General features: G+C 54.2%; 1 protein-coding gene across 1 annotated transcript; it reads right to left on the bottom strand.

Moving 5' to 3' along the window:
* Positions 1–5,556: 5,556 nt before the first annotated feature.
* Positions 5,557–13,114, bottom strand: Clba1 (clathrin binding box of aftiphilin containing 1). Its single transcript, XM_051152320.1, has 5 exons — positions 12,367–13,114; positions 11,095–11,240; positions 9,758–9,887; positions 7,452–7,568; positions 5,557–6,239 (listed from the first exon to the last, which is right to left on the bottom strand). Exons 1-5 carry the CDS (start codon positions 12,802–12,804, stop codon positions 6,078–6,080), a joined length of 993 nt encoding a protein of 330 aa, XP_051008277.1. The 5' UTR covers positions 12,805–13,114; the 3' UTR covers positions 5,557–6,077.
* Positions 13,115–25,338: the final 12,224 nt, after the last annotated feature.

Below are 25,338 nucleotides of genomic sequence, written 5' to 3'. Positions count from 1 at the left end.
GGTCTGCTCTGTGCGAACCGTCTTCCTAGGCTTCAGTATGCAGGATGGTTTTATTTATGCCTATTTATATGTAAAATGTCACTGAAGGCTAAGGTGTCCCATGTCTGGAAATAACAGTACCAGTTCTTCAGAGATAGCTGTGTCAGGCAATGCCTTAAGTAGGACTTGTCCTTGGCTATAACTGTCTGGTTCCTAGCACAGCACTGTGTGTGACAGGACATGGCATCCTGACAACACCCAATGCCACATGCTCCACATGTCGAGTGTATGCATGGAACTGTTGGGTACCAGGCGTGTTTGTACTTGGAAAGGGTGTGTGTCCCCACCCATGACCTCAGTAGGAAATATTTGTGCTTGCTTGCTTTTAAAATGGTGCTCAGACATTTTTAAGGTTAAAAACAATCTGGCTCCATATAATTTTAGGGTCTCTCCATCCTAGGGTGGCCCCTGTTCCGTCTGCTATCTGATCACATGTCAGACTCCTCCCCCCATGCATGACTTCTGTTTCTCATGTGCATTTTTGGGCTTCCCACCTGAGCCTAAGAGGTTTTATTTTATGTGTGTATATGACTATTCTTTAATATCAACAGTGTAAACCTCACTTTATTAAAAGTATCCAGCAAATGGAATGTGTTGTGAACTTTTTCCCATCTTCATCCTTCAAGTGAGCCTGCTTTATCCTAGGTATTTCAGTATTTGATAGGCTGTGTGATGTAGGTGAGGAACATTGTGTTTTGTGCTGAACAGGCGATGGGTTTATTTTCCTGCCCTCATGGCTCCCAAGGCAAAATTCTCCCTTACTTTTTAGCCCTTGCTACCTTCTCTGGGCCTGAGGGCTCTAGGAAATCTGTAGGCATGGATGGGCAGAGCCCAGGTCTGCCGATCTTAAGGGTTTCTCCTTACAAAAGTTAGTTTAAAAGGGTGCACTCTACAACTAAGCCTAAAGTCAGAATTTTCTTTTACATTTTATTTATGGGGGGGGGTGTGTTATTTGTCACATTGCCTGTGTGGAGGTCAGAGGCCAACTTTCTCAGTCAGCTTTCCCTCTGGGCCCAGGAATGAACTCAGGTCCACAGACCGCCGAACAATCCCGCCAGCCCCTGAAGAGGATTTGCTTCTTTGAGCATTACTGCTTTCTCTAGTAGCTACAGTGTCTGCTTGGAGAATGAGGCATGTCCCCTTTAAGATGCTGCTTTTTAGGAAGTTGCTGTGAGGTTGAGTGACCAGCTTGGCCAGGGCCTTTGCACCCTGCTGCATTCCGCATTTCTGCCTGGATAGTAACCCTGGACTTGAGCAGGCAGTGCGCCCCAGAATGTAGCTGCTGATGTCCTGGGCACCTCTCGCCAGGTTTAATCATGCATATGACGTTTTTAGAATAGATATAAATTTGATGATTGCTTGGGGAGCAGATTTTCCATGTGCTTGCTAGTATTGTTTACAAATACTTAACTAGGAACGCAGTGCTAAAGTCCCAGTACTTGAGAAGCAAGAGGATTGGCAGGAACTCGAGTCTAATCTAGGTGACACCAAGCAGGGCCTGCGGAGGAGTAGCTGGCCGGTGTGCCCTTGAATAACCTAGTCAGTAGCAGGCAAGAACACAGGTGCTCCTGGCTGCCTGCCCTAACAGCCTCAGCCTCTCATGCTCAGGACCACATGTACCTCCCTTCTGTAAAGTACTCCAAATGTGTCTAAGTCTGGACCCAACATTTCACCAGGGACAGGGTTGCATCCTACCCCTCTCTGAGGATCTAAGTTAAGGGTTGGGGGGCGGGGAGAACCATTTTCTTGAGTGGTGTAGCCACTGAAATGGTTCTCATTCTTCAAGAAATAACGTTCTACCCACACCTCTGTGTGCAACCTAATTAAACTAGGTCACATTTAAAAAACAAGATGGGCCCAGCGCTGGGGAGGCAGAGGCAGGTGGATCACTGTGAGTTCAAGGCCAGCCTCATCTACAAAGTGAGTCCAGGACAGTCAAGGCTACACAGAGAAACGCTGTCTCGAAAACCAAAAATAAATAAAAAAGAAGATAGAACTAAGAAGATTTGGGAAGAAGGGTTCAGAGGGAAAAGGGATGAAATGACTAAAATACATGTATAAAATGGACATTAAAATTTTTCTCAGAAAAAAAAAGTTTAAATATATTTTCAGGACAGGGTTTCTCTGTGTAGCCTTGGCTGTCTTGAGCTTGCTTTATAGACCAGGCTGACCTTAAACTCAGAGATCCTCCTGCCTCTGCCTCCCTGACTGCTAGGATTACAGGCGTGTGCCACCATGCCCAGTTTAAAATTAACATTTTAAAAGCCCCAAATAATTGAACTGCATCTACTCCCACCTGCATCCCTCTAAATAGTTAACTTTGATATGTTTCCTTGGAGGCAGAAAGTTTGTGAAGAGGGGTCTCATAACTCCTGGGTACCTATGCTGAGGTGAGCTGAAGGCTGCCCATCTAGATTAGCAACACTTGACTCACTGGTCTACAGAGTGAGTTCCAGGGCTACACAGAGAGACCCTGTTGAGGGGGCTTTAGCTACTTTGTGGGTTCTTCAACCTTTCTCCACCCCTTTTATTATTCCCTTTGAACCTCAACACTAGGTATGAGAGAAAAAAGAGGAAAGAGATTCCTGAATAAAGTGAGGGGCTGGAAAGGGGGTGATGGTACCCTTAGACCACTTCCTGCTGAGTAGCAGTGTCAAGCTCCTTGGGGCAAGTTTCATCTTTATTGTCAGATACCTAAATTTCTTGCTTTTTTGTGCATGACTACTTAACAAATAGCAACCAACAACTCCCTTGAATGACCAGCAACCATCCACCTATTGGGGCTCTGGCATTTTTTGTTGTTTTGTTTTTTGCTTTTTTTGGTTTTTTGAGACAGGGTTTCTCTGTGTATCCTTGGCTGTCCTGGACTGACTTTGTAGACCAGGCTGGCCTCTAACTCACAGAGATCCCCCTGCCTCTGTCTCCCCAGTGCTAGGATTACAGGAGTGTACCACCATGCCTGGCCTGGGGCTCTAGCATTTATTTACCCTCTGAAAAGTCCCCAGAACTCCAAAGTTCACACAAATCTGCAGCTGGCAAAAATCATGCCTCTGCTAGAGCATGAGACCAATCGTAGTCAGCTGCGGCATAGTTGCCCCATATCCCCACACCTGGGATTAAAATGAAAACATATCTTTATAGTATTTCTGTGTTTAAAGAAACCAAAATTCAAGCCGGGCGTGGTGGTGCATGCCTTTAATCCCAGCATTCGGGAGGCAGAGGCAGGCGGATCGCTGTGAGTTCGAGGCCAGCCTCGTCTACAAAGCAAGTCCAGGACAGCCAAGGCTACATAGAGAAACCCTGTCTCAAAAAACCAAAAAAGAAAAAGAAAACCAAAATTCTCACACTTGTCTTGGAAAAACAAAAACGCCCAACAAAATTGACTCTGAGACATACCAGTGTTGTGCTGATTCCTGCTTGGCTACATGCAGTGCTCTATGTGTGCTGCCTCACTGCTGACCCCACCAGCTGTGCTACCTAGAAGCCAGCCCCCAGGAAGCTCAGGCCCCAGGAAGCTCAGGCCCCAGCTGCCCTTTCAGCTTTGTGCAAGACATGAAACAGGACAAGTCACGATGTTGAGGAGGGCAGAAGGACAGAATGGCACACAGTGATGCACCGAAAGCAAAGCCAGCAGCCAATGCTCCTCAGATTTAAGCCTCGGCCTGTATGCATCAAATCCCAGTTTCGGGGGGGGGGGGGCGAGGAATGAGTGTTCTCCTGGCCAGCCCTGCTGTGGAGGGCGAGGACCACAAAGGTTCTGAGGATTCTTCGCTTTGTGCTCTTTGGGTAATGTATTCACTTAAGGCTTGGCTGTGCCAGGCAGCTGGACTCCTGGGTGTCGTCACTGTGTTCCTCTATGGTGCCCCTGGGCAGCCTCACCTCACTGGCAGCTCTTAGGAGCCCAAGAGCAGAGTGCATTTCAGAACTTATATTGTTCGTTCATTCCAGCATTAGCCAACAGAAATTGCATACACTTATAGCATGTATGTTTTCAGATGTCTAAGATGGTTAAATGGAGCTGATGACCAAAGAGACTACATCAACAGTTACTACTTGAGTAATGAAAACAGGTAAAAAAATCTTTTTAATGATTTCTGAGGCTTTTTGTTTTTGTTTTTTTGAGACAGGGTTTCTTTGTGTAACCCTGGCTGTCCTGCACTCACTTTGTAGAACAGGCTAGCCTGGAACTCACAGCGATCCATCTGCCTCTGTCTTCCTAGTGCTGGGATTAAAGGCGTGCGCCACCATGCCCAGCATGTTTTTAAGACAGGGTTTCTCTGCATAGCTCTGGCTGTCCTGGAACTTGTTTTGTAGACCAGGCTGTCCTCAAACTCGGGTCCACCTCCCTCTGCCTTCCAGTGCTGCAGTTAAAGGCACATGCCACCATGCTCAGCTTTGTAACTGATTGTGAAACTACTCCGAGTGTTTCCACTTTAGGTGTCTTGATGGATTTCCTGAATGCTGGCCTGAGGCTGTGCACTTGGCTGACGACGGCATCCCCACCAGGCACCGTTGACTTCCACCCTCAGCTTCTAGGAATTTCACACTTTAAGACTCCACTGAGGCCAGGTGGTGGTGGCACACACCTTTAATCCCAGCACTTGGGAGGCAGAGACAGGTGGATCACTGTGAGTTCAAGGCCAGCCTGATCTGCAAAGTGAGTCTAGGTCAGTTAAGACTACACAGAGAAACCCTGTCTCAAAAAACAAAACAATCATGTCTCTGCACTTGCTCATTCCACTCAACATAATGTCTTCCAGGCTCATCCATGGCTGCTGCAATTTTAGGGTTTCACATCACCGTGGACAGACAGTGTTCTTCCTTTATCACCCACGGCAGGACAACCCAGGTGACGCCATCTTGGACACTGTGAACCGGGCTGCAGTGAACGTGGTACAAGCCCTTCTGTAGACAGACTGCATTTCCTTTGGATAACCCCAGCAGAAGGATTGCTGGGTCACGTGGTAGTTGTTTTTAATTTGGGCAGAGAATCTTCATGCTGTCCCCCATAATAGTTGTTCATCCTAACAGGAGTATGGACACCTGACCGTGCCGACGGCATTTCTCTGGGGTTGATGATGGCAGTCATGTTTTTCATATGCCTATTGGCCATTTACATGCTCTGAAGAGCATTGCCTACTCCAGTTTTCTTCTTTCTACTGGGTAGCCTGAGTAACTCGCATACTGCTTCCTTTGCACAGAGCAGTACCTCTGCATCTGCAGCCACGGGAAAGCTGCAGCTTACTCTTGCCATGTGCTAGTCAGTGCTGCTTTCTGAAAATGAGAAGGTAGCTTTTCCTAAACCTCTGGCACCCCAAAACTCAAACCACAACAAACACCCCTGCCCCAAAGTAAAAGAAAAACAGCAGTTTATCCTTTTGTTACAAACCTCAAGCCATGTGCCACCTGCTGGTGGCTGCGTGCAAGGGCACTTCCTTCTCCCCTCCTGTCCCGTCTGTGGGTCAGTTCAGTCAACAGTGTCCCTTGAGCAAGTCAGCCCCAGGAGCTAAGGAGTCAATAAAAACACAGGCTTATATAGTCCTTTCTTTTTAATAAAAGTTTACAAAACTCAGTGCTGCCTGCTTGTGTATGCTCCTAGAAGAAAACAGTCGTCTGAGCGATAACCAAGGAAGCTCCTCCTGCTGTCCTGGACGACACGTGTGGTGTCCCGCCCACCCTTCTACTTATAGTAAAGCTTGTCCTGAGGAAACAGCATGAGGGAGCCAGGGCCAGTTCCTGCAAGTGATCAGTAGCTGTCTCCAGACTTCTGAATCCATGGATCCAACTGTGAGCCAGAGAAGGGGCACCGGATGCCAGCCTCCAGTGTCCCCAGAAAGTCCATGGAGACTGGCTCTGCCCCAGGACATTCCCTCTGCACCCATCAGATCTGAGTGTACGAGGTATTGAGTAGGTTGGCAGAGGCCCTAGGAAAAGAACATGGGTCTGGGAAGCAGTGCCACAGAATCCTCAGACCCTAGTACCAAAACAAACCAGTAAGAAAATGTAAAATATCTCATAAAGGTACAAAGGGCCTGCTTTTAGCAAACATCGTTATTGAAGAATGCCATTTTCAGGTTGCGTGGAGTAAAGATCCTCTTTTGTGGGATGGTGATGTAGTGCCCCTTCCCTTGTAGTGGTGTCTTCAGGAACAGGCTGTAGGTGATCAGGCTGCCTTGTCTGCTACCAGGTGTCCCTGAGAGCTGAGAAGAAAGTGGCCATCAGGTACAAGTGTTTGGTGCTAGAGAAACCTGGATAGGTGTCCCGCACACCCTGGAGCGTAACCTGTTAGGTGCCCCGCACGCCCTAGAGCGTAACCTGTTAGGTGCCCCGCACGCCCTGGAGCGTAACCTGGTTAGGTGCCCTGCCCTGGAGCGTAACCTGTTAGGTGCCCTGCATGCCCTGGAGTGTAACCTGGTAAGGTGCCCCACACGCCCTAGAGAGTAACCTGTTAGGTGCCCCGCACGCCCTGGAGCGTAACCTGGTTAGGTGCCCCGCACGCCCTGGAGCGTAACCTGTTAGGTGCCCTGCATGCCCTGGAGTGTAACCTGTTAGGTGCCCTGCACGCCCTGGAGCCCCTCGGCAGGCTCTCCTTGGTCTCAATGTGCAGTTCAATCAGAGAATTGTGCAGGCAGAGAGGGATACTGACAGAGTCCACTGAGTCACCCACTCTGTGCCTGGTGGATTCGACAAGGTTCCACCCTCAGAGCAGCTGCTGGGCATTGCTCTGCGTCCTATGGTGAAGGACGAACGTTCTAAATGTCTTGTTGCTCAAAGGCAGCTGCAGCTCTCCTTCAGAGGTTTCTGCCTTTCCAAAGAGCTGAGGGCCATCTTCTGGGGCTTCCAGCATCAGGCCCTGTTAATTCATGATGCCCTTTCTAGAAGCCACAAAGCCCTCATCTGCCCACACATGCCTATCAAAGCTGCAGCCCACCTCGGCTGCGTGGCACCACACAGTCCTGATGCTTGGCTCCCACAGAGATCCACAGGGCTGTACCCCCTCTCTCCCCTCGCCCCCTCAACTCTACAAAGCAGATCTTAGTGGCACATACTCCAGCCACTGCCTCACCTGTTGTCTCCTGCCACACACACAGAGCCCTTCCTGAAATTCCTCCTAGTAAGTGACCACCACATCCGGGTACAGGCAGGCCTGTTCACCCCGCCCCTTCCCCCCGCCCCCTCACACCTCTCTTCCTGCTGGGTCCTGCTGCAAAGATTTGATGGGCTGGTTGCAGAAGGACCCTCAACCCAAGAGCAGAGCTGCCCCTCAGATCCTGCAGGGCCGTGCCAGCCTCTGACGCAACAGTGACAGGCACCCTGGCCTCTTGACATCCATCCCTCTGTCCTCGGGTGCTCTTAGTTAACAGTTCCTGGTCCTTGACGCACTGAGGAATGGGGCTTCCAACTGTGCTCACCTTGGTCTGGATCAGGGCTTTGCAATGGTGCAGGCGGAAACTGCTGACTGCCAACAGCTCTTCAGGCTTTCTGAGGTCAGAACCTTCCAGTACTTGACCCTGGCCTCCAGAAAGGCTCTAAGAAAATAAACCTGTTACAGTACCAGCACTTTCATTCTAAAACAGCAGAAACCTTAATTCTGGCCCCCCTGGCCCCTCGGGGTCAGGCCCCGCCCCGCCTTGCCTGCCCTTGCTGAACACCGCCTGGTTCTTGACCTCCAGCGCTGGGGAGCTCCCAGCTGTGGCCTGAATGTGTCTCTAAAAGTTTAAGTGTTGTAAACTCAACTCCTAAGTCCATCTTTAGTTGCAGTTAGAGGAAAATTTTGGGAAGTGACTAGGATTAGAAGATGTTGTCTATCCAATAACCTCCCAAATGGTGGCATTAGTGTCCTTATGAGCAGAGAGACAGATTGGAGCAGGCACGCTTGCTGAGTCTCGCTCATGACACTGAGCCATGCTGTAATAGAACAAGAAGCTGAGGCAGCTATCAGCGCCGCGGTTTTTGACTTCCACCCTCCTAGAACTCTGCCCCACCCACATGACTGTGTAAATGTATGCACTACCTGATCTCAAGTATTTTGTTATAGCAACAGAAACAGGACTAAGGCTCTGCTCAACATAATGTCCTCCTCAACACCTCCAGGCAGACCCTGTACCCTGCAATCGTCTGGAGCTGTTGCCCTCAAGTCGGCCACTCAGGAACCTCGTTTCCCAGCCTTCAGGTTCAGAATTTTCCTGCACCACAGGGCCATGCTAGCCTCCTAGGCAAGGTGGTGGTGGTGGTGGGAGGGTAGAGTCTTTGGGGTGCTCTTTTTTTCTCATATATCCTTACTGCTGTCCATGCTGGCAGCCTTGGGCACCAGGGCCGAGCTGCCTTCCTTCATGGCCTCTTTAAGTTTCTCTAGTTAAAGCTCTGCATAATATTTAAGAATGAAAAGACCTTTGCCACCTGACCTCTGGCAGGTGGCCTCCCTCTGAGGTGTAATGTCTCTGGAAGCTCAGGAGCTTGACCTGTGCACGCTGATGTCTCACTGGGCGCTGTCTACTGCTGTCCTCCTGTCACCTCCCGAGCCATTCTCTCCTGCTACTCTGCCCTGGACTTGGCTGGCACTGCCCCCGTTGGCAGGCACCTGGCTCCGGCTCACCCGCTTCTCCACCTGCTTCTGTTCCCTTTAGTGTCTCCATCCATGGGGAGGCACGTCACAGCATCCTGCTGCAACACAGCATCTCTTCCTTCCACTAACCCCTGATCCACATGCACCTGGGTCCTCAAGCCTGCTGGGGCTTTCTCCTGGAGTCCTGCACATGTGTCTGAGGACAGCGTGCTGCCCAAGACAGACAGGACACCCCACCACCTTCACGCAATGCTCCAGTCTCATCCTGAGGAATAACACTAAGACCCTGTGAAAGCTGGCCTTGCCAGGCTGGTGGCAGGAGGTATCCCTACCACAGAGTCCCTGGTCAGTGGCCTCCCAAGTGTGTCATATCAGTGTGGCTGGCTACAATGCAGTCCCCACAGGCTCCCGTGCTGGGGCCTTGTTGCCAGCTGGTGGCTTTTCAGGCGTGATCGGATCCTGAGGGCTCTGACTTCCCACATGTGTTAATCCACCAGCGAGTTCATAATCCAACAGCTTTACTGAGAAGTGATGGAAACCATAGGGGTGCGGCTTGGTTGAAGGAAGTGGGGCATGGGAGAGGTGTCCCTGAGGGCTCTATCTGGCCTTGGCCCCTCCCTCTTACTGCTCCTCTTTGCTTTCTGTCCACCATGACAATCTTCTTCTATCACCCCCTTCATTGCACCACAGGCCCAGAAATATGGAACCAGCCCATCACAGGCTGAAGTTGCTAAAATGTGCAAAATAAATCTCTTTTCTCCTCCAGTTATTATTTTTTTTTCGAGACAGGGTTTCTCTGTGTAGCCTTGGCTGTCCTGTACTTGCTTTGTAGACCAGGCTGGCCTCGAACTCACAGTGATCAGGCTGGCCTCGAACTCACAGTGATCCATGTGCTTCTGCCTCCCGAGTGCTATGATTAAAGGCACGCACCACCATGCCCAGCTTTTTTTTTTTTTAATATTTATTTATTTATTTAATATGCATACAGTGTTTTTGCCTGCATGTAACTCCTGCAGACCAGAAGAGGGCACCAGATCTCACTATTGATGGTTATGAGCCACCATGTGGTTGCTGGGAATTGAACTCAGGACCTTCCTGGGCATGTCACCACAAAGAGCAAGGCTTGACTGCCACCCACCCCAGCCTCCTTACCTTCTGAGCAGCATCTATGCCAAGGACAGGAAAGAGGTTTTCTGAACAGTGAGATTCACTCCAGACACACTGTGAAGCAGACACAATGTCGGGGTTCTGAAGGGCTCTCCAGAGGCTCCTAGACGCAGACCTGGGAGAAAGATGCCGTCAGGACAAGGGAGTGGAAAGTCTTCCAGTCTGATCACTGAAGCCTCGCCCCACAGCAGAGCGCTCAGAACAGGCCCCTTCAGGAGATCTATCGTCACGCACCCCCCTCACATCTGTCCACGGGTGCCCTGCCTATGCATCTTCTCAGAGAAGCCCCGAGGCCAGATTTACTGTGTTACTCAAGTGCCGACACCTGTACTGCTCACAGAATGCATACATAAAGACTAGGGTGCAACTTCAGGACAATCAGTGAAGTAACACACCGACCTGTGCATTGTGGCCACATGGTACTGTGTGCCACGTGCACTGGGTTCAAAGGAAGTGAAATGGCACCCAACAGCTTCAAGGCTGTACAGGATGAGCCAACTGCTGGGTCAACCTCTTCCAAATACTCAAGTGTTTCTGAACATAACAAGGGCAGTCTACCCTCCTGCAACGTCCGTCCTCCCAGCCCAGTGTGTCTAACCTTGCCAAGCCTGACACTTGGGCCACCTGGGCCTCTGAAGAGCTTAACAGTGGCACAACCACCACTAGCCTGCTGGGGCTGCCCTAGGGCAGGCTCTCTGGATAAGCTATGCTTTACAGGAGCAGCAGGGGGCACTGCTGGTTACAGCCTTCTAGGCTCCATGCCTAAATTGCCAAGTCCCTGTGGAGGGACCTCTGGGCAGGTTCTAGGTTGGTCCCACATGGTGGCCATAATGGATAAGACAAGAGCCCAGAACTGCAAAATTCTGACAATGCCCAGGCCTGCTCAGGCATGCAGAAACCCCGAAGCACACCAGCCAGCTTTCCCTGGGCTTGGGTGACAGAGAGCCTACTCAGCCCACCTTTTCTTCACTTAGCAGTTCAAGGCCCTTAACTTAGCTGTTACTGTGAGCTGAGAGCACTCCCTACCACGGCCAGCCAGACACAACTACGTGTGGCTTTCTCTGAGAAGCCCACACAAGGTCAGCGGCTGCTCCTGGGGTGCTTCCTATAACTGTGGCTGAGGATCATAAGGTGTGACACTGAGCTAGCCTAGCCGCAGCCCTGAGAGGCCACACCAGGGGAACTATAGGAGTGTCCCTCTGGTGGCTACAGGCACAGGTTGCTGTACCCTCTAGGAACAACCAAAACGCTTTGTGAAACCACTTTTGTAAACAAAAATGAAGTCACCGTGACATTGTTTGGTTCCAATCTAAATTCATTACCACAGTCCAGGCACAGATGCAAGGCCAGCGCTTTCTTCACTGCTTATTTCTAAGAGACATTCTAAGGAGCAGACGTCTTCAGCTGCCTGTTTCACCGGGACCTCTTGAAACGCAAACCTAAAAACCTTCTCATAGCTGAGCACGGACTGGAGAGGAAGAACATGGCAATGTCAGGAGCAGCCTTATTCCAAACACCTCACCTAAGTGCTTCCTGTCGCTGCTGCCATCACTGGTGACACCGTTCCTCAGAAGCTCAGGCTACAGAAAACACACTGACAACCATGCAGGAAAGGAGCACACAACTATTTAGTTGTGTCAGGGACATGCGGGGAAGGTCCCTGCTTGCCACGTCAAGGGGGTGAGAGGCCCCCTTGAATGACGTGGAGACACACTTCACTCTGCAAAGGCTGAGTTAGGTGAGGTGTTGGCAGGTGTTTGAGGTTCTGGGTGCTGTCGCTCAGCTGGGTGCTTTGCTACATTCACCCCGTGTTTTCTGTAAAACTCCCATTATGCACACATTTCCTGACACCTCAGCCATGGTGGACAAACGCCTCGCTTCAGAGCAAATGCTAAGGTGTGGCTGACTACAGTACGAGCAGTCCTCATTGGAGACCCAGGCAAGCAGGCCTCAACCGCAGAGTCTGCCCGCAGCGCCTTTCCTTTCTTTCTTCCTACTTTTCCTTATCTTTGTTTCTCTGTGTTTGGGGCAAGCCCCCGGGGAGGAGAGAATGGCTCAAAGGCAGGGCTCAGAAGCAGTCAAGGAAGCTCTGAGGGCTATGTGGGACCCTGCACTAGCATGGCTTGTCCAGGACTCAGAACCGAATTGTGGTAACTGATTTTCAGGTCTCAGGATTCCCCATGTGCCCTGAACAGGACCTTACAAGTGCAGCCTCAGGCCCTGGAGCAGAGCTCAGGGAGAGCAGCTCCGTTTCTGCGGAGCCCCCTGGCCAAGCCCCCCCCCCACCCCCCACTCCTTGTCCTCTTTGTTTTTCAAGATGGAATTCCTCTATGTAACCCTGGCTGTCCTGGAACTCCTCTGTAGACCAGGCTGGCCTCGAACTCGAAGACCCACCTGCCTCTGCCTCCTAAGTGTTGGGATTAAAGGCAGGCGGTGCTCGGCTTCCTCGTCCTCTTCTTAAGCAGAGGACAACCACACAGCAAAACACAACTAGGAGAGGGGACTCTAAGGCTGCCAGGACCCCCACACCCCCAGCACACAGAGGCAAAGTCTAGTGGCTACATAAAATACTTCCCACTCAACCACAGAAATACCTCTGAAGATGAGCCAGCAGCCGTTCCTGTCACCCAAGGTCCACCCTGCGGCTGCACCTGGCAAGAAGCATGCTCTTTTGGGATGGAAGGGGTTCTCGGCGGCGGCTGGTGGTCCGCGGCTCTCCCTAGGAACTCAAAGGACTGGGAAAACTGCTCAGGCTTAGCCGAAGACTCCTGGAAAGCTTCGAACTCTCCCCACCCGCCGCCGAGCTCCCCAGGGTGTGGACAGCTGAGTGAGCAGGTGGGAAGACCCTCTTCCAGCCTGGAGCTGCCAGCCTTCGCGTCAGGCGGGATCAGGGGACCGTCGCAGCAGACCCTCCTCCGTTCCAAACCGTCACCACTCTGTCCTCCAGCTGTCTGGTGGAGGGACCCCCCCTCTCCAGGTACCTCTGAGAGTTCACTCACTGACTCCCTCCCCACCTCCTGCCTGCCTTGCATCTTGGTGTGCCCAGGCCAGCCGACCCGAAGGAAAGCTGCTCAGAAAACATGCAGCTGCTGAGCTGGAGTTGCCCAGGGCTTCCTGGGAGTGTTCACGTGCCTCCGTGGTGCCGACCCCTCCTGGCACGCGCGAATGAGCAGTCCGGCACGGGGGCGTGTCTTAGGGCCAAACTAGGGAGGCGAAGGAAGGCCTGTGGGTAGACGTACGTCCTGGTGGATGGGCCGCAGAACCGGGTCTCCGTGGCCGCCGGCTGAGGGCAAGGAGCGCGGGGATAGCGTCCCAGGCGGGAGTCTCGCGGGCTCCGGGACCAGGTCCCCCACGGCGGGGATCCTGGGCTCCCAGAGGCCCGCAAGGTGCGCACCCACCTTCGCCGCCGCGACGCGCCTCCCGGCACCTGGCCCGGAGATACCCAAATCCAGCTTAGCCAGCGCCGTGCGTTGCCCGGCAACGATGCGCGCCCGCAGGCTTCCGGCGTGCTTCGCCTGGCGTCAGCACGCCACCCGAGAGGCGTGGCCCGCGCCGCCCCTCCCATGCCCCGCCCTCTCCGGCCCCTATCCGCCTACGTCTTACGGAGAGGAGGATGCTCAGTCCACTGCTACTGGGATCCATCCTGCAAGCCAAGCTGGGCGTGATGGCGCACACCTGTAACCCCTGCACCGTGGGAGGCAGAGGCAGGAGGATCTATGCGAGCTCGATGTCAACTCGGTCTACAAAGGAGTCCAGGACAGCATGGACAGAGAAACCCTGTCTCGAACCCCTTACCCCCAAAAGCAAAACAAACAAGCAAACAAACAAAACCCCAGTCTGCTACCCTGGCCAGCATTCTTGCTTCCCTGGCCTCTCATTTTGTTATGTCGCCATTGCCACGGTGCTGGCCCCTCAGCCCACACTCTCCCATCCTGCCTGGCCCTGGTTCCTTGCTCCTCTCTTGTTGAATGCTTTCTCAAGGCTGGAGGCCGTGAGGAAAAGTCAGTCTCGCTGATTTAGCCCAGTCCTAGATCACTGTCCCTTAGGCCAGGATTAGACTCTACCGCCTGCAGAGCAGGAGAGCCACTGTCTTCCCTCACATACTCACAGTCTGGGCTTGGTCACCAGCCAGTCCCAAGGCAGAGCAGGGCCAGTCCTGGTCATGGACAGGCAGCCCCCTCTTCTGTACTCAGATTTCCCCCATCCTGAACTTCCCTAAGGCCTGCCCCTTGCATGAATTACTCAGTCCCTCATCCGCTGCCTCCTCAGAAGAACTACTGGAAAATTTTATTTAAAAGTGACAAGATGAGGTCATTCTCTGCATCTTGGAGCCTTCCCTGTTCCCCTGGGCAGACCGGCCTGGCAACCGTTCGTTAAGCCCTGCAGGCAGAGAGCTCAGGACTAGGTCTTGCCTCAGCCATTCCAACTCCCACGGTGGCCCAGGAGGATGGCGTCAGATCCCAGCCGTGTTTACCGACACTAGCTTCTGTTTGCTTCATTATGACCCAGCAGGTCCTGCTCTCTGTCCATGCCCACTGCTCCTGTTCCCCTCTCCTGGTGCCCTTGCTGTCCTTGAGGTCTAGGGAGCTGGAAGGAGACAGGGAGACTGAGGTCTGGGCTCAAAGTGAGACTGGTAAAATAAGGAGGGGGGGGCTGGAGCGGTTCTTCCCACCCTCAGTACCTCCCCAAGTCTGTCTAGGTCTCAACGCTGCCCTGTAGGAGGAGAGATTTCAGAACACAGGAGGTTCTGGTTCTTGGTTCACAGGCCCAGGTTGGGGTGATCTGTGTGACCAGTGAGTCAGACAAATGATAGTCCCCAAAGATGCCCACATACTAATCTCCTGAAGCCACAACCATGGAACCTTATAGAAAGGATGGGTGTTCTGTATGAGGCTAAAATGGGGGATCTGGAGATGTGGAGATAGTCCTGGGTCATGCAGCTGGGCCCAGGGGAAGCAGATCCTTATAAAGAGGCAAGAAAGCTGGGTGCGGTGGCACAGGCCTGTCACAGTAGCACCAAGATAGCTGAGGCAGGAGCGTTAGAAGCCAGCCTAAGCTATATAGTGAGTTGAGACTAGCCTGGGCTACATGGTGAGACCCTATGTAGGGGGAGGGAGGTGGGTGTGTGAAAGCACGCTTTCCTTCCTGGCTCCTGTTCGCTGTGATCTCAGGACTAGGTTTAGGCCTCTGAATACTACCTGGTGGGGGGAGGGGCAAAGTCTGACTTGTGGCGTGTCCGCACATATAAGCAGCTGACCTTTGCAACAAGGTCTTCCAAAGGAGTAGTGAGTTAGGCCCTTGGAGACCCCACTAAGGAGGTACTGCCCTGAGGAAGAGGCAGAGGTGGCCCTAACATTGGTGCCTAGTGTTGACTGAAGGAGGAGGTCAGACAGCTCAGGTGGGTGGACAAAGGGAGGAATGGCTCTGTTTGGTTCTGTTAGGCAGACTGGGCTAGCGGGTAGAGGGTCCCCTAAAGTCAAGATGGGAGAGGATAGGCTGTGAGTCCTGAGTGCCCATGAAAGGGCAGAGCCAGTGTACCAAGGGGAACAATCCCTAACAGCCTTCCATTCCTCTCTGACCCCTAGTTCTTCTGCCGGGGTGGTGCCACTTTGCCCAAAGCGTACCTAGTGCCTCCCAGGGTCACCTGAAAGGAAGGACAGGCTGTTCCAGAAAACACTGGGCTCTTCCAGAGAGGTGGCAGGGTCACATACCTGCCTCTGTGCCTATGGTTTCTGGTCCAGAGCTGCCCCAAGTTCCAGGCTGGCCTGCTTAGTCCACTGCTACAGGGACAGCAGGACACCCCAATATGCCTCACCATCTCCCTACTTTATAACCCCAGCTGTGTGCTGAGCTGCATGTACACAGGGGCCGGAGAGGACCTGGGAGACCATGGCCAGACCTGACAAGAACTCAGCACTGAGGAGATGAAGCGGTTAGAGGCAGGGCCTCTGGTCAGGGAAGAAGAGGAGTCTGGGCAAGGGCCTCCCACCTACTTATGACAGCCCTCAGACCATGGAACTGCAGGCCTGGAACCTTCCCCATTGTCTGAGCAAAGGACTGAGGTAAGCGGGGTGGCTATGGGGAGAGTGGTCATGGACGCCACCACTTTCTGCTCGCCTTGGGGGTGGGGGTGGGGCAGGGCCATGATGCTAGCAAAACTATTTTTTGCCATGTTGCTGCAGCTGCTGCAGGATACATCAATCATTGATGCTCTGGGCATCGTGGCCAGCCTTCCCGGAGAGGCAAGTAGGTAGGGGCAGAGAGTGAGATAGCCACAGCCACATCAGGCCTGACCTGTTCTGTCCCTTCAGTACCTGGAACCAAGTTTGGGGGGGTGGGGTGGGGATCATGGGGTGTTACAAGGCTGCATAGCACCCCTGAGTTGATGTTGAAGGGAGGTGGGAAGCTTTTGTGTGCTGGGTGTGGCTGTGAGCTGGATCACCTCCCCACATGCTGCAGGAGGAGCCTTCCCCAGCAGGGCGTCTGTCCTCAGAGAACACCGGGAGGAGGCTGGGCTGGAGTGTGGTGACGGGAACTCCTGGCAGTGCACTGCTCTGCAGCAGGAGATGGCCAGGCTTCAGCCTGGGGGAGGGAGAGCGGATGGATGGAGCACAGCAGGTCCCACACCACACACGTTTTCCTCCCTGTGATGCCAGGACTAGGTTTAGGCTTGTGACTACAACTCATGATGGGAGGGCTAGGTGGACCCTGGGGGGTGGGGCAGAACCTGACTTGTGGCATGTCCACCCATATAAGCAGCAGCTGCTCTTTGCAACAAGATCTTCCAAAGGCGAAGCTAGTGAGGCCCCACCCATGAGCCCCAGGAACACTATTCAGGGGTGAGCAGGTTGCCCCCCCCACCATATTCTGTTGGACATATCCGTGCACATGAACCTGCACGTATGCGAGAGAGAGAGAGAGAGAGAGAGAGAGAGAGAGAGAGAGAGAGAGAGAGAGAGAGAGTGTGTGTGTGTGTGTGTGTGCATGCGTGTGTATGCTGGGACAAATCCAAGGTGGCCCGTGGCGTGTGTCGGTATGAATGTATGGCCTTGTTTTTCTGTTTGTGTCTCTTTCCTGAAGTGGAAAGCTTCTAGACAGATAACCCAAGGTGTCTGTCGCTCATACTGTCTGTAGTCTGACCTCTGGTCTAAGGGGGATCTTCCGGGAGTATGTCAGCTGGCACCCCCATGTTAGTGCAGCTGCAGCACTGGACTCCCCGCACAGATGGATCTGCCCATCAGCCTTGAGTCTGAGGATAGGGAAGAGAAGGAAGGGACAGGGAGCCCTTGGATTCCTACCCCGCACCCTGGGTCTGGGGCCTAAGCCAGCCCCGAAGCATAGGGTGGTATGCAGCTTTGCCCACTTTTCAAGCCCTATCAGAGCAGACACAGACACTCTGGCCACACGGAGGCCAGGTTCTGGTACCTTCTCACTGGGCCAAGGGTATACAGGCCCGGTGGAGGTAGCCTGGGCCACACCTACTTCCCCACAAAGCTAATGGGAGCCACAACCATCCCAGGTAGATCAAGCTAGACAATCCAAATATGTCACGGAGTCTGAGCCCTGAGACCACGAGACAAGGGGCACAGCTGGATCTGCACCCGGAGGTCTTTGCTTATACAAACTGTACCTTGTTCCTTGGCCCTCGCTCTAATCCCTGAAGCCGGATTCAGACACACTGGACTGGCAGGCAGAGACCTTCCAGCCGACCTAGCAGACACAGAGAGCTATGTGTATGTATTCCAAGGACAAAGCAGTGCTCTTCATCCAGGGCTCTTCCCCCAGGAGAGGGTGAGACTCGTGTCCCACCAAGGCACAGCTTTTATAGGAGAAGGCTGCCAGGGCTCCTTCCCAACAGTGACTCGTGTCTGTCTGAGACCTGTGCGTTGTTGGCAGGCTGCCCAGCACTGCAGCCCAGCTAACGGGAACTGCCGAGAGTGAGTCATCCTGACGCTGAGGTGAGCCCCGGCTTCTGAGGGCAGTTCCTGCTTGTGCCTAAGACATGTTCACCTGTGTGCGTGCACCTGTGTCCTGTTACGCTTACCTGTGTATGCAGGTGTGCGTTGTGTGTGTTCACATGTCTAAGTATATTGGAACAAATACAGGGTGGCCTGTGGTGTGTGTGCCTGTGTCTGGGTGTGATTTTATTTTTGTGTCTGTGGGTGACTCTCCTGCTGAGCGCCTCCTGGCTCCCATCCCATCTTCCCAGCCCTAGGAAAAGGTGTACATACCTCCCTGTCCACCTGGCATGGGCAGCACATTGCCAGGTCTCCCTCAGGTCTGCACCAGGCTGGACTCAGCGAACTCTGCTTGTGTGGAAACAGGGCTCTTGGGCCTCCCCCTCCCCCACATGTGTTCCCTCTGCATGGTGGGTGCCGAAGTGAGATCCTGCCCTCCCCTGTCAAGGCTTCACCCAGTCATCTTGGCACCCAGAATGCTGCGGGATCAGTGAAATCCGCCCCCAGCCTCCCGACCCTGTCCAGCTCTCTCCATTTATAGTATGCCTCCCGCAAGCTTCCACCTAGAGTCCCTTAGTTCTAGTCCCTCTTTCAGGCCCTGCTCTCCTGACCAGCCTGAGGACCCACAGTATCCCTCCAGTGACGGTTTGCTCACAGTTCACCCTAGGCTGCCAGAAGACTTTCAGGGACCCTCCCTAGCCATCTAGTACTGCCCTACAGAGGTCCTTATCTTCCCTTCACTGTCCTGAAGCCCAGGGGGCAAGCCAGTAGTGTCCTGTCATGGCCAGGTCCCAGCTGATTGATATATATATATATAACATTATATATATATATAAAACATTGAAAGGACAGATCCTGGCTTGGGGCTACAGGATGGCTCCAGCTCTGGTCCTATTCTCTTGCCTAGGGTCCCCTGTCCAAACTAGCGGCTTCTAATTCGTCCTGTCTGTTGGCCCTTCTCTCCTCTTTTGCTCCTGAACCCCACCTTTTCCTAAGGAGATCTGATGGCAAGCAGTCATTTCCCTGGTCTCCCATGATCTACTGTCACTTCCTAAAGCTGGAGGTAAAGAAGCCCTGGATTCCGGGTGCAGGAATGGTGGCCCCTGGAGGAACTTAATCTCTGCTCTAGAAATGTAATCTGGAGGAGGACAGGGATGAGGTCAGCTGAAGTGTCTGTGGGGGACCAGAGGGGCCAGGGTCCGACGGGGAGGGACAGTCGTGGGGCGGGGCCGCGGCTGCAGCAACCAATGGGCTGAATGAGACCGGCGGCGCCGCCCGCGTCGTCCCTGCAGAGTGGTCAGCACGGGCTGGGCGGGCCAGGGCGGGGCCGGAGCCAAAGTCTGTAGGTACCCCAAGTGTTAGCCGCAGTCACAGCCCGGCTGCCCGCGGCAGCACAGGGCAGCGAGGCTGTGGGCACCGCCCTTCTCCTGGCGCATCGGCTCTCGGGACCGCGACTAGACACGCAGGGCCGCCGGCGGCCCGCAACCACCAGCAGCCAAGATGTGCGACTGCTTCCACGTGGTGCTGCCTACCTGGCCCGGAGCCCCCGGCAGCGGTGCGCCTCACCCCCCCCCCGCCTGCAGCCCGCTTCCCTCGGGCGGGTGGGCTCTGCGGGCACGCCGGGGTGTGACGGGGGGCGCGCAGTGCGGGACAGGCTACGCGCGGGAGGAAGGGCAGGAGAGATGGTCGGGGCTGGTTGGCGGGCGGGTCCCGAGTGTTTTTGGTCCTTCGCTGGCTCTGTGGGTCTCTGCATCTCACTTGTACTTGTGCCTGCCTCCTGTTTTTCACCCCATCCCACCCCTGCCTCCGAATCTCTTTAGCTCACTTTGTTTCTCGGGTTTCACGCCGGACTCTCTCGCTGTCCCTGTCTGTCCTTACCCTTTTTCATCACGACCCTCAGAGACTCTGCTCTATGGAGACTCTGAGACTTTGGCTATGGAGGCAGGTGTGCTTCATAATGGATGGAACAGGCCCAGGGTGGGCAGGAGTCAGTGCTGGGCTTGGGGGACCTGCTGCTAAATCTAGCCTCTGACCTGCTTTTTGCGGGGTACCATCCTGACTAGACCAGGACTTAGGTTGGAGTTACCAGGCTATGCGCTGTGCTGGATCCACCTGGTGGCTGCTATGTATATGGGTGACCAACTAGGTGTGGCTAGGGCAGAGGTAGGCTGAGGTCTGCGGCTTCTTAAGGGGCCTGAGTAGGATCCCCTTGCACCAATGAAGGGGAATTGACCTCCCAGGATGTTCATACCCCTCTCGCTTAGCATCTGGGACAGAGTGGGTATCTGGTGCTTTTTATCTGATGGTTCTCGCCCTGGCCTGGACCTACCTCTGGTGTCTTGGAGGGTGGGGTAGGGCAGCAAGAAACTGTCCTTCAGACTCTGGGTCAGTAATGCAGCAGCGTGGCCACACCCAGGGCACCTGGCCAGGCATTGGCCGGGAGTTGGGATGGAGGAGCTGCACTGGTGCAGGCTGGACCGCGCCTCCCACCCCCACTGCACTGGTACAGGCTGGACCCTTCTCTTTGGGGAAAACAGTTGAGGCCGTTCAAGGTGCAGAATGGCACTCTGTCCGCCTAGAGCTGAGCTCCCACAGGCCTGCCTGTGGCCCACTGGTGTGGACTAAGGCCTGGGGTTCTTCAAGAACTGGCTGTTGCTCTCCCAGGGTCCTCCTGCTGGGACTCTCCCACACAGAGCCCAAGGGCCCTGACTAGTCCCACTAGCAGTGGGAGAATGTTGGCCTCTACCGCCCCTTCCTTCCCTATTGCTGGCCCCGAACCACATCGCTGTGGACTGACCTGTCCAGAGGGAGAAAGCCCAGGGACATAGTGCTCTGTCTCCAGTTTGCTTTGTTTTTTGTTTGTTTTTTGAGACAGGGTTTCTCTTTGTAGCCTTGGCTGTCCTGGGCTCGCCTTGTAGACCAGGCTGGCCTCGAACTCACAGCAATCTGCCTAGCTCTGCCTTCCGAGTGCTGGGATTAAAGGCGTGCGCCACCACGCCTGGCTCTGTCTGGCTTCTTTATCCTTAGGTTCAGGTTGAGGGACCGCCTTACCCACACTCTGCACCCTGCCCCCTGGGGTCTTGTTTCTCCCACTCGAGGGTGGTACTTCCACTGTTAACCGGTGGTCCCCTGACTTGTCTGCGGCAGTTTTTCCTTGTGTCCACCTGCTCTTGGGAAGTGAGAGCAGTGGCCCCTAGTGCAGCTTTGGAAGGCTCTTCTCAACCCTGCCTAGGAACATATACATGCTTCATAATGGGGAGGCCTGGGTAGCCCACTCTCAACAGGCCAGAACCACCCTCCTGTGCCAGGCATACCTGGTCTCGGCGTCCACCCATGGCAGCCTGCCAACTCCTACAGCCCAGGGCAGAGACACCAATATCCCAGATAACTTGCCCAGAGGCTGCCCCCTGGTGGCTGTGCTAAGAATGCACCTACACAAGATTGGGTGAGGTTGGTGTAGGCTGGGGCTGTATAGGGACAAATCCAACCTAGGAATGGCCAAGTACCTTCACCCACTGTGAGGCGAACCTTACATAAGCCTCCTGACCAAGATCACAGAGTTTATCCTCATAGACGCTGGGTGTCATACACCTCGGGGCATGTCGGCGTCTTCCCAGAAGCACAGCTGAATTCAATCCCAGATAGTTAGAGTGACAGGGGGTCATGTACTCCAAGCCGTTGCCCGTGTGCTGCACCTGCATGAGCCTGGCACAGCCTAGGCACTATCTGGGAGTCCCCAGGTGCTGGGACATCATGAGGGGCATCTGGATGCTCTGTTTTGGGGCAGGGTTGGGGGGCCATGATATGACTACGTCATTTTTCAAAAAGTATAGGGCCAAGGCACCTATTTAGGTGCCTAGCCTTGGTTCAGACATGACATGTGCCTAGGAGCGTCTGGGCTACCGTGCTGGGGAGGGGGACTGTGCCCCAGTGAGGACACATGCTGGCTCTGCTCTGTCATCTCCTGAGCAGGGTTGCCCACGCTGTTGGGAATCTATGTTCCTGTTGTGAAGGTGGGACCCTGAAGCAGAGATCAGGGATGCTAAGCCGGGCATCCTGGTGGAGTGGTGCATGCACCAGTGGGCATGCATGGTGCATACCAGCCAGACTCCATGAGCGGTAATAGGCGGTTCTGAAAGGTACTAGCTCTGTCCTGCCCTACCAGGCAGGGCACAAAAGAGCCTGGACCCTGGTGGCACTGAGGAGGAAGCAGTTTATGCCAGATCATTTCCCTGTGGAAATGAAGTAAGTTTAGAAGCCGCTGGTGGGGGCTGTGTCAATTGCTGACAAAACACCAGGCTCATTCTTTCTTCCTTCTTCTCTTCTCTCTTTCTTAGCTGTCATTTATCTATCTACTATCTGTCTATCATCTGCCCATCTGTCTGTCTGTCTATCTATCTATCTTTGAGACAGGGGTTTTCTGCATAGCCCTGGCTGTTCTGGAATTCCATCTGCAGACCAGGTTGGCCTTGAACTCAGAGATCTCCTGCCTCTGCCTCCTGAGTGCTGGAATTAAAGGTGTGAGCCACGACCGCCTAGCAAGGCCCTCCTGCTCTCCCCAAGCTTCGGGCTGTATCTCCTTTTTTTTTTTTTTTTTTTAAGGTTTTTCAAGACAGGGTTTCTCTGTGTAGCTTCAGCTGTCTGGACTCACTTTGTACACCCGGCTGGCCTCAAACTCACAGCGATGCACCTGCCTCCGCCTCCCTGAGTGCTGGGATTACAGGCGTGCGCCACCACGCCCTGCTGCTGTATCTACTTTTTATCAGCCAAGAAAGGGGTAGTCTGGGAGAGTAGACAGGAGGATGGAGCTGGCAGATCCCTTAGCCTCCCAGGTGCCCACCTGCACCTGGCGGGGGCCTGTGGTGGGACTGTCTTTGCTGTCCTCGCTCTGCCTGGAGAGGCTCTTCTGTCCTGGGCTGCTGGAAGCAGCTCACTCTCACCGCGTCTCCTTCCTTCTGTGACCCCTCCACACCCTTTACTGCAGATGCAGGAGCAGCAGCGTGGGCTGGCTTGGCTAGGGAGGAGCTGTGGTGCAAAGAGTGGGACTCTTATCTGCCTGGGCATCGCTGCCACCCAGGAGCAAAATGCCAAGATCTCACCAGCGTTGTCCCTTGCCCAGGAGGGGGATCTTGTGCTCGGGGATGGTGTCACGTATGAGACACTCATCTGGCACCACTGTACCCTAGAGGTTCTGAGACCAAGAGGGAGGGCTGGGATTCACCCATTGTTTGTCAGTACGTGAGAAGTGGCCTGGACACACAGAGCAGTCACCGAGGGCTCGGAATCCACGAGGAGGATGATCACCAGGCTGGATCTGGGTAGGGGACAGGGGCTGGGGAAATGGCATAGGACAGAGGGAAGGGTGTATCTGTGAGCTCAGGGTAGCTTAGTTTGGACCAGAGTCACAGGTGGAAACACTGAACTCCTTATCATCCTCCCTGCTCTAAGGGAAACTGTTGTCTTGTGAAGGGCAGTCTCCAGGGACCCTATCTTCCTATTCTCTGCCTCTGCTTCCGGGTTTCCCTTTATTTTTTCTTTTTTTAGAAGTCACAGGCCAAGGGAGCCGAGGCCTGCCTTGCCGGGATAAATATTTAATAGTCAGAAGCACTTTCTCAGATGGGAAATTGGATCTGGGCCCAGGAGGCCTTGGGTGGGAGGCTGAGCTCCCCACTCCCCACACCCCACACAGGGCAGAAACACTCCCAGCCACTCCTGCCACTGGCTGCTGAGCTCCTCCCCGCCCAGCACGCTGCGGTACACACCTGGCCCCCATGTGTACAGTGGGGCTAGAGGGCGCTGTTGAGGTTCCTCTCGGGGGCCCTGGCTGTGGACCTGGTCCTTGCATCCCTACGGTGGAGGAAGAATAGGTGGGCAGCAGACTTGCTGGGTGCCGTGAGGCAGACCAGAGACCTCAAGTCACTTTGCTGCGTGGATGCAATGCTGGCAACAAGGGCACAAACAGCCCAGCACCTCAGCTGGACCTAAGCCTCCTTGTCCACAGGCTGGCTACCTGCCCCTTAGGAACTGCTCAGCCCTAGGGTTTACATGTCCAGGTGACTCAGCCTCTCCCATTGGAATTGCACGCGGTGGGAGTGGGATGGGGGGCGCTGCTTGCTGCAGAGTGGAAGGCACAGCAGGAGCCAGCCTGCAGGCATTGAGCCCGAGTTGCCCTGTCCCTCCCCATGCCTTCTCTGATCCCCTTTGGTGGTCCTTGTTTTCTGAGAGCTGTACCCTCTGTAGGAGGAAAGAAAGGCAGCCAATCACAGATGCCTGGCTGCCAGCCTACTGTTGGGTGGCTCCTTCCCTGGCAGGCCTTGCTAGAGGGTGGGAGGGTGGCAGCAGCACCCAGGCCATGCTGTGACACATCCCCTGGGAATGCCCTCGGCTGAGTCACTATCAGCTGCCCCCAGCCCCACCCAGTCCTTTCACTGCCAAGTTCCCATGGCTGGGGTCCCGGCAGCTTCAAGCAGACTTGCCTGTGCAGTGGGCATCACTTGACACATCCCGACACCCAGGGCTTCGGGTCTGTGATATGTGACTCAGCAGACGCCCACTGCCCTCCACGACTCACACCTGACCCACTGTGCTCTGCTGCACGGAATCAAGGGTTGATCAGGATGTGTGTGGGCAAAGCCTGCTGGGAATCAAGTGAGCCCCCTGGGCTGGATATGGGCGAGGGGCAGCTCCTACGGTCCTTTAGAGTCACAGTGGTCCTGATTTTTCCTTCCTACTGTCACCTGCCCCAAACCTATCATCTCGGAGCCATTGGTGCACCTTAGCCAAGAGTAAGGCGGTGGAGATGGCAGTGCTTGTTTTTTTTTTTTTTTTTTTTTTTTTTTTTTTTTGTGGCGGAACCCGTGCTGAGGAATCATGACCCCCTCAGGTAGAGATGACTCAGCTACTCAGCAGCAGGTCCCTTTGCAGGGACCCTTCCTCTGGCTACAGTGAGGTGGGACCCAGACTAAGGCTGTTGCCATGGTGATCTCAGATCCTCAAGTAGATGGGGTCAGGGGCAGAAAAAGCAAGGGGAATCAGAAGGTGCCTCCGTGCAGTGGGTCTCATGGGTAGAGGGGTCTGACTGGGTTGATCACCAGGCTCAGGAGAACACAGTGGCAGCAGGGGCCCCGCTCCACGCCACCACCCTTCCCACCACTGCCCCAGCTTGCAGCTCCTGGCTGACTCATCCAGTCTTGCCCCACCTAGAGTTGACAGTTTGGTTTAGTGTCAGGCAGTAAACAGTTCCCAGGTGAGAGCTGCCTGGGAGTGGGGCCCTGGAGCGGGAGGTGGGGAACAGACCTAGCCAGCTTTCTTGTGCAGTGTAAATAGAGTTGTTTTCTACTTTCATGACCCGTTAGGTTTCTAGGCCAAGGTTGGGGGAAGGAAGCCTGCCAGTTCTTCTCCTTTCAGGGCTGAGGGTATCCCTGAAGCCTCTTTGCTCATTTGCCCACTGGTGATCCCTGCCTTCTCCCTTCCTCCGACTTCTCTGAGGTGGTCTCCACCCGGGGGCTGCTGTTGACTTCTGTATCCCAGTAGACGGCCTCGCTGTTCTAGTGCTTGCAGTGACTCTGATTTCTGGGCCCGTGTGCTGATCTGGGCCCCTGGTGTGTT

The sequence above is a fragment of the Acomys russatus genome, chromosome 1, assembly GCF_903995435.1.
Source record: "Acomys russatus chromosome 1, mAcoRus1.1, whole genome shotgun sequence".
NCBI classification, from domain to species: Eukaryota; Metazoa; Chordata; class Mammalia; order Rodentia; family Muridae; genus Acomys; species Acomys russatus.
This window is presented reverse-complemented; position numbering and strand designations above follow the sequence as displayed.